At 43.9% G+C, this 16,759-nt stretch overlaps 1 protein-coding gene across 1 annotated transcript in view; it reads right to left on the reverse strand.

Moving 5' to 3' along the window:
• Nucleotides 1-4,746: 4,746 nt before the first annotated feature.
• The window catches only part of BIRC7 (baculoviral IAP repeat containing 7), a 54,075-nt gene continuing 42,062 nt past the window's right edge, over nucleotides 4,747-16,759 (reverse strand). The window contains 15 exon segments of the mRNA XM_043985944.1: nucleotides 4,747-4,986; nucleotides 5,769-5,992; nucleotides 7,945-7,980; nucleotides 7,983-8,015; nucleotides 8,775-8,984; nucleotides 11,765-11,813; nucleotides 12,081-12,103; nucleotides 12,106-12,158; nucleotides 12,517-12,616; nucleotides 16,211-16,280; nucleotides 16,283-16,486; nucleotides 16,488-16,532; nucleotides 16,535-16,576; nucleotides 16,578-16,628; nucleotides 16,630-16,758. Coding sequence (XP_043841879.1) covers nucleotides 5,799-5,992; nucleotides 7,945-7,980; nucleotides 7,983-8,015; nucleotides 8,775-8,984; nucleotides 11,765-11,813; nucleotides 12,081-12,103; nucleotides 12,106-12,158; nucleotides 12,517-12,616; nucleotides 16,211-16,280; nucleotides 16,283-16,486; nucleotides 16,488-16,532; nucleotides 16,535-16,576; nucleotides 16,578-16,628; nucleotides 16,630-16,758 — 1,239 coding nt within the window. The 3' untranslated portion in view covers nucleotides 4,747-4,986; nucleotides 5,769-5,798.

Raw genomic sequence — 16,759 nt, forward strand, 5'->3', positions numbered from 1 at the left:
ACTATTTCTCCCTAGTGTTGTGTCCCTTTCAGTAGACAATTGTGCTTCCTGTGCCTATAAGGCCCAATTCCTCCAGGTAAGCATTCATGCTCACTCTCCTACTAGGTTATTGCCATTGGTACTTTTTGATCCCCTCACCAAGTTCTTGTGAATACCTCTATACTTCCAGTGAGGGCTTTGGGGGACAATCCTTTGGACTGACAAGTGTGTCCTCATTGATATGGCTATGAGGACATAGTATGTAAAGCTAAGCTTGCTATCTTTCTTATAAAGTTGTTTTGTCTCTCTGAGATTAGGGGACCCCAAGAAGTCTTTTGAGGATCTTACTCAATTGACCCATTCCCAGACCTTTTTATTAAATTTGGACATTTATCAAATTACCTTTGTAGAATTCCTACAACAAAATTTATATCTCAACTTGTCTTCTTCTGTTATTAAAAACCTTCCTATGCCCACTTCTCTTCGCCATCAATTAGGGCATGTAGTCCAAAAACACCCCAAAGCCAGATTTGTTATTTTTAGATTAGTTGATGTTTTTATAATGCATAGTTTTCCATTCTTTCATTGTCAAGGAACATTGAAAGTCAGTGATGTTTGAGAAGGAATGTCTTATTAGACTCTCCCAGGCTCCCATGTAATAGAAAGAACATTAAATTTGGAGTTAAAGGGTTTGGGTTTGAAACCCAGTTTTGCTGTTTACTCCATGTGTGACCTTGGGAAAGTCACTCAATTTCTCTAGACTTCATTTTCCTCATACATAAAGTGAAGTGGGTTGAACTAGATGATATCTAAGATCTTTTCCTGTTCTAAATCCTATGGGTCTATGACATTAAGAATGCAGCTGCCCATGGGGCATCTAGGTTGTACACTGGAGAGATTTCACATTGGGCTTGGAATCAGAAAGACTCATCCTCCTGAGTTCAAAGCTGGCCTCCCAGACACTTACTAGCTTTGTAATTCTGGGCAAGTCACTTAACCCTGTTTGCCTCAGTTCTTCATCTGTAAAATGAGCTGGAGAAGAAGGAAATGACAAACCACTCCAGTATCTTTGCCAAGAAAGCCCCATGAGTCAGGAAAAGTCAGACACACCTGAAATGACTGAAAAATTGCTTGTAGCCCAGGTGAATGAGAGATAATAGGTGGTACCAGAGTACAGAGAGCACTGGCCTGGGAGTCTGAAAAACTTGGATTCAAATCCAGCTTCAGACACTTACTAGCTGTGTGACCCTGGGCATGTCACTTAACTGCTGTCTGCCTCAGTTTCCTCATGTGTAAATGGGGATAATAACAGCAATTACTGTGAGGATCAAATGAGATAATAATTGTAAAGGGCTTAGCTCAGTACTTGGCGTATAAGAAGTGATATATAAATGTTAGCTATTATTTAGGGGAAGTACAGATTGATTTCCTTCGTAGCCAGAGAGTCAATGGACTTCTAAAGCCCATTTCCTCTTCTTGATCCAGCACAGAACAACAGAATTCTTTGGAAAACCCTTTAAAAACTTGAAGATGAGGATTCCAGTTACTCCTGAGTCATCTTTCATCTGGGAAGGGAATGTCCTTTGGGAAAAGTTTTCTCTTTGTGACCTGGGCTTCCCTAATTCTAGTTCTTTTCACTGTCTCTACAGGCCTGCGTAAGTGAAGAAGAGGATGCTGTACTAGTGGTCAGTACAGAAGAGTCCCTCCCAATCACATGGAGACCTGGTCTGAGATTCATCCCATCTTATTCCTTAACACAATGAATGTACTACACATGGCTGGGCCATTTCCGTTTTGCGTCTGAGCATCCCAATAAATCCTTATCCTCATCCCAAGTGTTCTAGGACCCTGGGCCTGGTTTCAAAAAAACTACAGCCTGGAAAACCCCACCTCCTCCCCCAACTCATGCCCATCTGGGGCCCCGAGGCCCACAGAGATAGAGGCATGGTCATGACCCAGCTGCAGATGCCTACTTTTTTTGTAATTTTCTTTAAAAAAAAAATCAAAGACAAAATATCACACATGTAAGTACTCACAGCTGCCCCTACCCCATGGCTCATGTCACATGGGATGGGATTTGCATCAGTGGAGCAAAGTTGGTGAAACTTTGTATGTTGTAGTGATCCCTCCTGCTACCCCCAGCCTAGGGGTTTGCCTTTGAGGTACAAGAGGTACCCCAGGCCTCTGGGATAAGTTGGTGATCTTTATTCCTTGAGTTCAGAGTGCTGAGCTCTGAGATAAAAGTGGAAGGGTTTATCTGTGGGAAATGGTGTCATGAAGGAGATGACAGAGACAGGGAAGGCATATGTATATATATATATATAAAATATGTATGTACGTACACACATATTAATGAAACATCTTTCATGAGCCATGGTCATTGAGTGAACAATTAAATTCAATAATCACATGCCATTTCCAAACTCGCTGCAATTTATTTATTGGAAGCAAGTTGAGCCCTCTTGGGGCACCGTCTGTTATGGAAACAGCTGCTGGTGGACACAAACATTCTCTGGTGGCCCACAGGTCAAACTTCATGAACATACTAGTTAGAAAAATCACTAGAAGTAAAGCTATAGGGGCAGCTAGGTGGCGCAGTGGATAGAGCACCAGCCCTGGAGTCAGGAGGGACCTGAGTTCAATCTGACATCAGACACTTAACACTTACTAGCTGTGAGTCCCCTGGGCAAAGTCACTTGACACCAGTTGCCTCACCAAAAAAAAAGAAGAAGAAGAAGAAGTAAAGCTATGGGCTGGAATTCAGGGGATCTTTCTCCCAGAGTTGACTGTCATTAGCTTACCAATACAACTTTGCAGCAAGACCCCCTCTGGACTTCATTTTCCCCCATCTTGTTAAAGTGGGCTAGTTGAACTACACGTCCAATTTTTAACTATATGATCCCTTGATTAAATCACTGAGGTCCTTTCCAACTCTGAAATTTGATGTTTTGGAGTCTATGAATTGACTATACATTTAGACCAAAGGATCAGTCTGATGTTTTTAATATATTCTAAATGTATAGGTCGCTCTATTGACCATCATGAACCCCCAACTCTAGAAGCAGGAGTTGGACAAAGATAAAGCGTTTACTTCATAACTACACTGGATCAACTTTGATAAAGAATAAATTATAAAGGCATTGCTATGCATGACAACATTTCACTAAAATGAGAACATGCCTGATATCAAACCTGAATGAAAGGCTCATGCTGTCTATATGCTTGGCTCACCCAAAGGCTCTGAAAGCATGGAATAATGCTGCCCCCTGCATGTGGAGGAGGGCAGAGCGAGCAGCTGAAGGGGCTCCACGCAAAAGAATGAAACGAATTCTCGAGTCTTCTCAGTCCCCCCTTTGTTTACTAGTCTCTCTTCACCCTTTTCCCCCATCTCCAGCCCCATGCACCTCCCTGGAAGTCAGTGCTAGCCTCTACCTTTCTCTCCTCCTGCTTCCAAGGAAGAATTTTAATCTTGATCATTTATAGCACACTGTCCCTTCTCCCTTGGATCTGTGGATAGTTAAGCTTTCTCTGACAGAAGGGATTTTTAGGTACTAGGAAATAGAAGAGAGATTTCAGGGATTCTGAAGGTCCTGCAATTGCATGCCGGCATAAACACTGCAGCCTACATATTTTTTTTTTTTTGCTGGGGGCAATGGGGGTTTAAGCGACTTGCCCAAGGTCACACAGCTAGTAAGTGTGCAAGTGTCTGAGGCTGGATTTGAACTCGTGTACTCCTGAATCCAGGGCCGATGCTAGCCTACATATTAATTTGAATTTGGGTTGAGTGGCTAATAACCTAAAGTATGACCCCTCCCAGAAAGCAATGCCCCAGAAAGCAATTTGCTTGGGGAAAATGTAACATACAAAAAAGAAAATAAAATCAGATTCTTGAAATGAATATTCACATTTTTAAAAGAAAACTGAAATCAAGATTCTTTAAGAAGAACTTTCTTACTTTACAGACAGTTACTGGAACTGACTACTGGCTTTGCCACTGACTCTTTGTGAGCTGGGGAAAGTCATCACCTCATCTGTCACTACTACTGGGTCTGTGTCCTCCCCAGAAAAACAAGGTAGTTGAACTAAGTGATCTATAAAATCCCTTCCAGCTCTTTCTAGTATCTATCATATAAAGTCCATCCAAACCCCTAAAATAGTGGCCCTCCAGAGGGCCCTCAACTCCTTTCTAACACCAGCCATTGATCAGACATTCATCCCTCCTCCTTCCTAGAGACACATTGATTGGCAGCCAACTTCAAGGGTTTCAAGGCTCCCCTTCATTCAGGCCCTTGTGGGGGAGATCATGTCACTAGCAAGAGACTGGTAAAGAGAAGGATATAGTTAGGTGGCAAAGAGGCTAGAGTGCTGGGCTTGAAGTCAGGAAGGTCTGAGGCAAAAATTTGGCCTCAGATACTCACTAGCTGTGTGACCCCAGACAAATCACTTAACCTCTGCCTCAATTTCCTCATCTGTAAAGTGGGGATAACAATAGCAACTACTTTGGGGACCAATGAGATGATAATTGTAAAGGGCTTAGGTCAGGAGTTGGCACATAGTGAGCATGGTATAGGTGCTTGCTATTGTTATGGGTGAACAAAAGATTAGGCCCTCAACAAATGCCTCCTACCTTCAAGACATTGATTACGTGGGAAGAAACTTTATTGCAAACAAATTAGAAAACTTCAAACACAGTCATAGCAAAAACCAAAGCAGAAATTCACACCTATGTACCCAAACCCCCTCCCCCACCAAATGCCCTATGAGACTATTGCATGTACAGTTTTAGATACAGGCTATTTCCCGATCCTTTGATCCTAATTACTTCCCAGCTAAGCTTAACCTTGCTTGAAGTTGCAGCTCTGGCTCCTATGCTGAGGTCAGAAACTGGGACTTCACTTGCTCCTTCATCTGGGTAAGAGGCTCAGAAGACAGGGTCACCAGTCCCATCATTACCCCGATGTCTTCAGGGCTCCAAAATCAGTATTGGTTTCCCGAACTCAGCAGTTCCTGGAAGAACCAAGGCAGAGAGAGTCTTCTAGGGTAGAGTTGATTTTACTGTTACTCAGGTATTAGGACAGCTGGGGGTTACCTATGGAGAAAGAAACAGTAACAGGGCTTGGAGATCTCTATAGACCAAGCTACCTTTCCATCACCCTCACCCGCCCACATGAGATAAGCTAAAGAGAGGGTTTATATAGACCCATGACTTCATTGGTATAGGGAACTCCCAGATGAGGAAATTCCTTCTCCCTATGTATGGTAGCACCTACCCTGTAATTGATAGCCTTTGGAGAGTTGCCCAGGAGCACTGCAAGATTAAGTGATTTGTTCAGGGTCATACTGCTAGTCCATATCAGCAATGGCACTTGAATCCTAGTCTTCCTGACTTTCATTTCAGACTGGCTCTCTACCCACTGGGCCAGTACTGCTAAGGCCTTGCATTCAAATAATCCTACGAGTTCAATGGAATGTACCCGGAATTCATATGACGCTTTTTTCTTTGCAAAGCCCTCTCCAGGAGAGGCTCTCTCTCTTTGCCTCACAACACTGCCTTCAGATAAGCACCATTTTATAAATAGGGAAAAGAACAGAGTTTTAAAATAGCTATTTGACCTTGGCCTGATCTAGAACTTCAGGCCCTTCTGTCTGGGAATATTTCACGTCTATTAGATGAGGAAGTTGAACCAGATCTCTCTATTAAGTCCTCTGTGGTCTCTGACCTGCTGACACTGATGCAAGTTACACCTATTTTGTGGCAGAACAGGTGCTGGGAGAGCCCCTTAACTCACCCCAGCAAGGCTTAGACTGCCAGAGCTTGGTTAGGACAGGAAAGTCCTGACGCTCCCGTGGATCACGGCTCGGCATATGGGGCACTGCTGCAAGTTTGGGGCACACTCTGAACAGACCAGGTGGCCACAGGGAACAAAGACGATGGACACCACTTGATACATGCACACTTTGCACGTCCGCTCCTCCTTTAGCTGCTGCAACTGCTGTTCTGTGCTCAGAGATCCTGTAGACAAGGTCAGGGAGGAGAGGTAAAGGAAGTCAGATAAAGGGATATATTTTTAAAAAAAGACTATTCTTCCTATATAAAGATCAGAGAATCTCAGTTGAAGGGGCCTCAAAGGTCAGCTGGGCTGTGCAGCAGATAGAGTCCTGGGCTTGGAATTAGGAAGACTCATCTTTCCAAGTTCAAATCTAGCTTCAGAAACTTTCTAGCTACATGATCCTGGGCAAGTCACTTAACCCCTGTTTGCATCAGTTTCCTCTTCTGTAAAGTGAGCTGGAGAAGGAAATGGCAAACCACTCATATCTTTGCTAAGAAAACCCCAATGAGGTCACAAAGAGTCAGACACAACCAAACAACAACAGGGGTCTCTGGAACAAGCTATATTTGAAGGGGAATCCCCTTTACAGACTCTCTATCAAGTTCTATACATCTTTTGAAGATTTTCAGTACTGAGAAACTCACTACCTCCTCAGAAAACCCATTCCAATTTTGGACATTTTGTGTGTGTGTGTGTGTGTGTGTGTGTGTGTGTGTGTGTGTGTGTGTGTGTGTGTGTGTGTGTGAGGCAATTGGGGTTAAATGACTTGCCTAGGGTCACACAGCTAGTAAGTATTAAGTGTCTCAGGCCGGATTTGAACTGAGATACTCCTGACTCCAGGGCCAGTGCTCTATCTATCCACTGCGCCACCTAGCTGCCCCAATTTTGGACATTCTTAAGTTTCTTACGGCTAGTCTGAATCTGCCTCCGCAACTTCTAAGCACTGCTCACAGGTCTACCCTCTGGAGAGAAACAAAACGTCCAATCCCTTTTCTACCAGACTCAAATGGATCTGTGATGTCATTGGTTTGATTGGGACCCATTCATGCCTGCCCCACCCTGGGTGATTTATCCATGTACTCCCTATAAATCTAACATAAAGGGACTAACCAGCATGCTGCTGCTTCTCTTTCTCCTCACTTCATAAGGACACCAATGGAGTATTTGGGCTTTCTACCTATCGTCTTTCACTCTTACCATGGTGACCAGGCTCATCTTTAGGTCAGCCCTCCGAATGCCTGACGATTTTTATCAACAGTCCTCTCCTCCCTGCTCCCTGCTCCCTGCCCCCTGCCCAACCCCACAACATAGTGTTCTATTCTACAAGCAAAACACCTCCAATTTTTTCAACTATGTCTTATGTGGCATGGTTTTAAGTCCCCTCCTGGTCGCCTCCAACTTGATAAGATCTTGTCTGTCAACATCCTTTCTAAATATGTGGCTCCCTGAACTAAACACAGTGTTCCAGATGGGCCTGACCAGGGAAGAGAAGTCTCTCATCCCTCATTCTGAGCTTTGCACTCCTTTAGCACATCTGAGGATTGTAGCCCAAGGACTATTGACTTACTGTCAATAGAAAATGTGTTTTTTTCTTGGCAGTGGGATAAGCTGCATTGAAACATCCACACTCTCTTGCTCAGTTCTCCTAATGACTAAAATGCCCATGTGGTATATGTGGCTAGAGCCCTCAGTTTTTTGGACAAAGGAACAGAATTACTTTGGGAGCAACTGGTGGTGACAATAGTTTGCTTCATAATTATGCTCTAACCACTGAACTGGCCTGGCCAGATGGTTTTGTTTAGTCGTTTCAGTTGTGTCCTGACTTTTTGTGACTCCAGTTAGGGTTTTCCTGGCAAAGATACTGAATTGGTTTGCCATTTCTTCTCCAACTCACTTTTACAGATGAGGAAACTGAGGCAAATAAGGTTAAGTGATTTTGCCCAGGGTCACAGAGCTGTTGAGTGTCTGGAGACTAGATTTGAACTCAGGAAGATGAATCTTCTTGTCTCCAGGCCTGGCACTCTATTCACTGCATCACCGAACTACCCAGATATCAAATCTTAGAACCAAGCTGGTGATGGAAGGTATAAAACCATAACTTTTAAGTAAGTGTATTATATGGCTCCTGCCTCACCTGTCTCTGTGATCTGTTCAGGTTGGCCTTCTCTCTGGGTGCAGTTGGCTCAGGTGCCATCGGAGCAGGTGCTGTGGGAAACAGACTATAAATTTTGTCATGTTTTTTTAATCAATGAAGGGAAAAAGATGTCACAGGAGTCCCTGTGGATTCCATATATAACTGGCATAAAATTTTTCAAGAGAGACTCCAACTCTAATGGGAAAATTTTTCCTCCATAAAAGAATCTCATTCATCTAATCCCAAAATAATAGAGGGGTAGGGACTGGGGGAAGGGGAGAAGAAAAGTTCTCTTTAGTCATTGAACCAGATAGCACATGGCTCCATATACTGACCACAGAATGTCCCCTTACTCTAGTCTACCCACATTCCTCATACACACAGAATTGAGAGGCAGGAGTGATCCCAAGATGAGCCAAAATGAGTTAGATGAGTTCTAACATCCATGCTGACCCACTGAGAAGTCCTCCTCCAACCTTTTTTAGACAGAATCCACAATATGAAGCTGAGGGCCTAGTTAGGTGGAACAGAAGTAATTATCTTGATTTAGCTTTCCATCTGATAATCCCAGACTTTAAGGAGTTTACAATAGAGTTGCAAAGACAAGACACTGAAGGAACAAAAGAATAATAGAAAGATAGGAGGTGATAAGTGCCTAAGGGAAATAACAGATATCAGGGATTCTGTGGTTCCCAGGAAGGAGAGGCCAGAGAGCCCTCCTAACCCGGAAGGTGGGGGAACTCGGGGAAGGCCCTCTTGAAAGGAGGGAGGTCTAGAAGACTTGAACAAGTCCTCCCCACTTAAAGCAGGAAATGAAGAAGGCTTTGTACCTCTGGTCTCTGTTGCATTCCTCTCTTCCTCTTGGATTAGATCAGAGACCAGCTGAGACACTGATGTGCTGGCTGGTGTTGCCAGCCTGTATTTACTCAGAACCAACCTCTCCACCATGCTCTGCTCAAACCCCATCTGCAGCACACTTTTTACCACTGTGGATTGTCGCCAAGCTGGCCAAGCTAGCCAAGCCCGGCTTCCTGGGCTACCTGCAAAGTGGAATGAAGAGTCACTGAACCCCAAGAGGAGACGTGCTACTGTAATTACTGCCCAAGGTGTACCAGGGCAGGGTCAGAGATGGAGGGGCATCTAGTCCCCTGCCTCTGAACAACACTGCTTATATCCCAGCCCACGTCCTGAATACAACTCCATTTAGCCTGTTTTACTTAAAGGTAAGTGCCCTCTGTTTAAGGGTGGGTCATGCTTGGTTTTTTTTTTTTTTTTTTAGTGAGGCAATTGGGGTTAAGTGACTTGCCCAGGGTCACACAGCTAGTAAGTGTCATGGGTCTGAGGCCGGATTTGAACTCAGGTCCTCCTGAATCCAGGGCTGGTGCTCTATCCACTGCTCCACCTAGCTGCCCCATGCTTGGGTTTTAAAAGGCCAAGAAAATAAGCAGTCATTTCAGATGGAAAAACCTTGTCTATATTGATGTCGATTTTTACTGTGTGGGGAGGAAAATTAGAGACCCCTCAGATAATAGAGAACCTTATCTTAATATTATTGGATTAAATCAAGGGTTCTTGACTTTAGTCCCAAGAGAGTTCATATGTAGATTTCAGACAGTCCAGGAACTTATGTTTTTAAAAATATATTTTGATAACCATAATTTATCATAATTGGTTTCTATCAGAATGCTATATATTTTATTTTGTTGATTTTAAAATATTCTAGCACCAGCCCTGAATTCAGGAGGACCTGAGTTCAAATACAGCCTCAGACATTTGACACTTACTAGCTGTGTGACCCTGGGCAAGTCACTTAACCCCAATTGCCTCACACACACACAAAAAAAAACAAATAAAAGTATTCTAAAATGAGGTTCATAAACTTCACCAGACTGACAAGGGGGTCCATGACATAAAAAGGATTGGGAGCCCTTGAATTAAAATCTATGCCAATAGCCATGTAACCTCAAACAGTTATAGCACACAGTAAAAGCCTGACTTTATGATTTCTATATTTTATATGTAATTTATAATTTATAGTAGCAGCATCAGTCTCAAATAGTCTCCCTCCCCACCCCAAACACCACAGAAACGGAATGTCAGAACTGGAAAGGACCTATGGGACATGTAGTCTGACCTCTTCATTTCCTAGAAGAGGAAACAGGTACCCAGAGTTAAAGTGAAGAGCATTAGCACAAAGGTGGTAGGAAGGAAGACCTGTGATTTCAATATAGGCCTTGTGGCTCTAAGTCCGGTGTTCTTTCCTTGGAATGCAGGAAGGCACTTGGTCTTTATTTCAACTCCTTAAATGGGTACCATGTGGACGGTTCTTACTATAGATAAGTTAAAGAGGGTCTTAACCATAGCATTAGAAGCAAGATGGCAGATGCTGCTGCTAGAAAGATACATACATCCTGTATGTATCCTTTCCTACTGGATTATAAATTCCATAAAAGTTCATATCTAAGATGTAAGCATCTCCCTCAGTGGCCAGCTAAGTACTCTGTACCCAGACAGTGCTTAACAAATGTTTCCTGAGTGATCTGTGATGCTGGAATCCCTGTAAAGATTCCAGAACCAAGTCCCAATTTTCCTAAAGAGTTGTTCATGAGGCCAGCAAAGTCAGACTTCCACTATGAGGCTGATGAAGTTTGATTTCTCAGGATTTAAAGAGAAAGGTTTAGGATTCACAAAGATTGCTTCCATAGACATGCCTTTCCCCAGCAGCCCAACAGAAGCAACAAATACCTTACTGTTGTAGAGGGAACTTGAGGCCAGGAATGTGGATACCAGAGCTTTAGTTCTATCTCTGCTGCTAGATGCTCACCACATAACTAGAGTCAATCATTTAGGCTCCCTGGGGCCTCCATTTTCAAATTTAGAAAGGGGGAGAGTAGCCCTACAAAGCTGACAGCATCCCATGAGATCAAGGATAACACAGTTAGACCAAAGCTTTCGCTTTCTCCATTGCCCATAAGGAAATAAATGCTTTGAGGTATCAAAGCACCTGCTTGAGTTGGGACTTGTTTTGAAAGAATGGGGACATTGAAGGGGAACCAAATCTACCCCAAGTCTACTGGTGGATTTTTTAGCTTTCCCTCCACCTTCTACCTTCAGAATACAATGGAAGTGGTCAGTATCAGAGGCAATGGAAGGGCAAACTTCACATACTTCATATCCGGCAGAAGTCAAGAACATGGAAATCCTTTCTTTTGAAGTATAGGTGCTGGAGTTCTTAGTGGGCTGTGTCCCAGCCTAACCTGAATTTTAGCACTATCACTGGACATTTACTGAATATCTACTAGGTTCAAGGCACTTTGCTTGTAGTTTCTAGAAGCCAAACTCGAAATGAGGTCTTAAAGGGAAGATGAAAGTCAAATGACAAAGCAACCTTTCAACTGGGTTTGGGGTTTGTTATTTCTAGTGAAGAGCAATGGTCTACCAATTTCAATCAAACAGGACTATTAGACTAATAAAATAGCTTGTTCTTGAATACAAGTGAAGTACTCAGATCAGCAAAGTAGGAAATTGTTCAAAAGGAGTTTTTTTAAAAAAGTTTATTCCATTTTAAATTGGCATACTCCATGTATTTGAACCAAATAGGCAGCAAGTAGACGACATTCAGCATAGCAGAGGAGAAAGGGCACTGGGCTGGAAATCTGGAGGCCTATGTTAGAATACTAACTTCTGCTATGTGACTCTGGTTAGGTCACTTTGACTCCCCAAGCCTTGTTTCCTCATATGTGAAATGAGGGGGTTAGATCAGATTATCTCCAAGAACCCTAGTAGCCTATGATAAGAAGAAAACTGTTTTCCAACTAACCTGGGGTAGAAGAAGTGGAATCTTCCTCTCCTGAATCTTCTCCATGGCCCTAAAAATTACAACATCTTTTTAAAAATAAATAATGTGGCAGGACTTTTTTTTTTTTTTTTTTTTTTAGTGAGGCAATTGGGGTTAAGTGGACTTGCCCAGGGTCACACAGCTAGTTAAGTGTTAAGTGTCTGAGGCCGGATTTGAACTCAGGTACTCCTGACTCCAGGGGCCGGTGCTCTATCCACTGCGCCACCTAGCTGCCCCAGGACTTTTTTTTGAAACATTATCCCCCAAAAGCCCTGTAAGAAGAATTAGATGAACTTACCCAGGAGTCTAACAGGCTGGCAACTCTTGGATGCTGTTGACATAGGCCCTGCCTCTGGATTGAAGCAGAAATTCACATCTGAAAAGGGGAAAGAAAAAAGATAAAAGAATACAACTGGCGATATTGGGAGTGAGTGAAGAAGAGGAGGAGGGGGCAGGAGAGACCTTTAAAGCCAACATTAATTTCTCCAGGACAAAGCGTAGTTCTTTCTCTCCTTCAGAAGCATAACACCTGGCCTAGGGAACATAGCACAAAATGCTATCAGAATGGGGGGGGTTCCAAAAAAAAGATACATGGGTCTACTTTGTCTGTCTTATTCATCTGTGAGCCGCTAGAAGGTGGGCACCATGTCCATGTGTGACTGGTATGCCAGAAATCTAGATTAGAAAGCTGGGGTTATTCAGACATATAACAGTCCCATGGGACCCCAAGTTACCTAGGGAACCACTTGGCGTGTTCTCTCCAAGGGTCATCCCCTCGATCCCAGTTCCTCAGGCCCCCATCACAGTAGTAACACTTCACATGGTCATGCTGGCCTGAAAGATAGCACAGAAAGGTTTCCAGGGGCACGTCCATTTTATGGATACTGACAGACAGCTGGGATTATGAGTCTGGGGGAGTAGTGGGATAGACTGTACCAGGTGTACCAGTTGATTATCTTGATGAATGTTTGGAGCAGAGGCTCATGAATATCCCTGTGGCTTCTTTAACTTATTCTAAGGCAACATGGTATAGTGGGTAGCAGGCCACCCTTGGAATCAGAAAAACCTGGGTTCAAGTCCTGACTCTTATGCAATAGTATTTGTGTGACCATGGGTAAGTCACCTTACCTCCTAGAGTCTCGTCTATGGAATGAAGATACCTATCTCACAGGCTTGTTGTGAGGATCAAATAAGGTAAGAGATATAAAACTCTTCAGAAACCTCAAAGTGCTATATAAATGTTAACTGCTGTTATTACATATTCTAAAATTATTTTTTTCTAGTGGCTCTTCTACCCCCTGGGGAGACTAAATCTTACCTAAAATTTAGCTCCATTCAGGACTGGAAACCCTTACTGAGTGTCCTGGGGAACCTAGAAGAGGAATAATAAAACTATTCCTTACCCAGAGGAATAAGTCAAACTGGCATTTACCCAGAATGTAAACAGAAGTGTCCTAAGCTCCAGGACAATGGGCCCCATGGCCAGGAGACAGTCTCCAGGGGACTGTCCTGACTTGTTCACAGGGAGGGTATCTTTCTCTGGCATTCCTGACATTGGCCCTCTGAGGAGCCAGACACCTTTAGTAAAAGCATCAGTGATCTACTGTGGGAGAAATAAGAGTAGATAAATAAGAGTAGACTTGAGTCTGGGATTAACCCAAGTCATTGAGAGGTAATGCAGCATAGCTTGGTCCTTTCTGCTAGCAAGTAGCCATCCAGTCTACACCAAGCAAGGAAATATAGCTAGCATTAGTTGTGTTGGGGGTAGAAGGAGGTCTCACTGAGGTGATAAAGGACCTGTATTGGCTGTATCGACCATAGTATTAAGCAGAGAGAGGACTCAGAGGTGACCTCCAACTGAGCTGCATGTTCAAGTCCAAAGGTCATTCCTGAAATTGTTTTCATCAGGAAAACATTCAGGATCCCAAGGCTGATGAAAATAGGACAAGAAGGGAGAAGGGCAGCTAAGGAATCATTCCAAGGTTGGAGGTAAGGGATCTGGGGTAGAACATACTTCTGTAGGGCTCTTCCCCTTTTTCCATTTCCCCCATTAAAGTGCCCCCATATCTTCCACTACTTTTCTTCTGGCCTTCGCATCCCTACAAGAAGATATTTCTACCCTCTTGGGCTGCTTCTGACCTAAATTTAGGTCCTCTGTGTCCTGGACCAGATCCCAGATGGAAAAAGCCAATAATATCCCAGTTTGAGGTCAGGATAGGAGACTCCAAGTAGATAGCAGTTCACAAAAATGCTCTGGTCTACTCCCTCAGTTTCTGTGGCTACTCCATTTTTGAATGGGCAGTTATGATTTAAACAATAAAAGGACAAAAATATGTCATACAGGATGGGAGACTGTACTTCTATTTGGGAAGATCTGGGTTCAAATCCCTCTTCAAGCACAATCTATATGACCCTGGGTAAGTTGTTTAACCTCTCTCTGTTGATTTTACCTTTAGACAATTTTTCACATACACCCCTTTCTCTCCTCTGACACTGCCACACACCCTGCTGCAGTTCCTTATCACCTCAACCAAATCTGGATTATTGCAATAGCTTGCTGGTTGGTATCCCTGCCACATAGTCCCTTACTCCAGTCCATCTTCCACTCAGCTGTCAAATCAATCTTTCTAAAGCACAAATTTGATTATGTTCTGCCCCTCCCCCCCATGCACACACCCCCCTTATTCAACAAACTCCAGTGGGTCCCTATCACCTCGAGCATTCAAATTCCTTCACAACCTGACTCTCTTCTACCCTTCCAGTCTTGTCACATCTCATGCCTCCTCCCCCTCATGTACTGTGTGATCCAGTGGCACAGAACTCCATCTCCTGACTTAAGGCATTTCCACTGGATGTTTTCTATGCCTGGAATGTTCTCCTTCTTCATCTCTGCCTTCAAGTCCCAGCTAAAATTCCTTCTTCTATAAGAAGCCTTTCCTGATCCCCTTAATGCCAATACTTTCCTTTTGTTGATTATCTTCAATTTATCCTGCATATAACTTGCTTGTACATACTTGTTTGCATGTGGTTTCCCCTGTTGGACTGTGAGCTCCTTTGGAACAGGAACTGCTTTGCCTTTCTTTGTATTCCCAGTGCTTAACATAATGCCTGGCATGTAGTAGGTGCTTAATAAATGCTAATTGACTTGCTGATTGACTCAGTTTCCTCTACAGTAAAATAAATAAGTTGGACTCAATGGCCTTCTCAGTCTGATCCTAAAACATGGCAGGCTAGGAAAATTGTTAGCAACCTATGACAGAGTGTGTGCTACAGGATGGTGTTGAAACAGCTCCAGAGATACAAATAATGCTTCCCATGTACCTACCTACCTACCTCATTGCTCATAAGTAAAACCAGAACAGCAATAACAGATCAGATCTCACAAGGTTTCCAGAGGAAAGGAGAGAGAGAGAAAACCATGGGCTGTGCACCTCAGAGAGGGGGGACATGACTGGTTTCTGCTGGGTTTATTTTTTCGGGGGGGGGGTGGTTAAGGGGAAAAGGGCACAATGAACATAGCCAAAGGAGAGAGGGCTTCCTTTCCACAGCAAAAAGGGGGGTCCACTCACCACCCCCACCCCACTTCTGTTCTCTCCAGAGACTTTAACCTGACTATCTGTCTAATAATGTCATTCACAGTAGTCTGAGACAAAGACCCAACACCCCCACCCCCATAATATGCTCCCAAGCTGTCAGGCAGCATGGATAGCAAAAAGAACTCTGGGATTCCAGAAGACCTAGGTCAAGTTGCCATCTCTGCCATTTCTAGTCTGACTTCAGACAGATTCCCTTCTCTGGGCCTCTGTTTCATCTGCAAATGAGAATTTTACCAGGTAATCTCCAAGGTAGTTTCTGGACCTAAATCCTAGGACTGCTCCAAAGACTTTCCACCTTCACAAGCTCAACCCCGTAGCCAGGCTGAGCTCCCCACAATGAAGGTACACTAGGCTCCCTGTTAATACTCTCAGTGACTGTTCTTACCCTAGAGGAGGTTTAAAAATGGAGATATGTCAAAATCTATGAAGATACCGGGTGTTTGAATGGGGTGATGGAGCTAAGGAAAAAGGAAATGTTCATAGAAAAAAAAGAGGCACTGGTTTTTCCTTATAGGCCATTTATAGACATGTGGCTTCCTACAGGTGGACAAATAGCTGAGTAAAGCGGGTCTTACTGATCAGAGCTCTGTCAGGATTGTCAGGGATCAGTTTGTATGACATCCCCAGTGTCACCACAGCTGGCCTCCACTCTGTAGGCTGCCTATCCCACAGACTTGCAGAGGCAAATGCTTTAGAACAAATATAACTCCAGGTTCATCAATACATGAAAAAGGAATGACCCAGAACTAAAACAGTCCCTCTTCTCCAATCTAACACCTATGCTTAAGGCCCCACAATCAGCTTTTACGTGAAATAAAGGGTCCAAACCCACCTGTGTAGAAGAAGCCAGCTCTGGCCAGTTGTTGAGGACACACCATTGCAGCTGATGGCCCAGTTGTAAAAATGAGGCCAGTCGGATCTGTTCTACACCCATATCTGGATAGGCGGGCCTGGCAGTCAGTGTAGACTCATTCCCTTCCCCTTCTTCTTCCTCCGATATTCTTTGCAGCTGACTCAAGATTTGCCCGTCCACACTGTCAGAAGTGTCCTGGTTATGGACATGGCCAGTCTGCTTGCTGAGAGCAAACTGGCACTTGGGGAAAAGCCTTCTGGTGTTCTAGGATGGGGCTATCTCCAGCCATTCCAGTTGTCCTCGCATCCCACCACAGCAGAAACATTGAACCCTGTCCTGAGGGCCTTACATAGAAGAAGCCAGCTCTGGCCAGGTCCTGGGGAGAGACAGGGCCCTCCAGGAGGCCAGTCTTGGAATGTCTTTCTTCGGCTTGCCTCGCTGCCCATTCTGGGCTCAACCACTTGCACACTTGGGTTTCCCTGTCTCCCCCAGAGCTGTGTTGGCTTCCCTTCCAAAAAACTCGGAATG

This window comes from Dromiciops gliroides, chromosome 2, assembly GCF_019393635.1.
Source record: "Dromiciops gliroides isolate mDroGli1 chromosome 2, mDroGli1.pri, whole genome shotgun sequence".
Classification (NCBI taxonomy): Eukaryota; Metazoa; Chordata; class Mammalia; order Microbiotheria; family Microbiotheriidae; genus Dromiciops; species Dromiciops gliroides.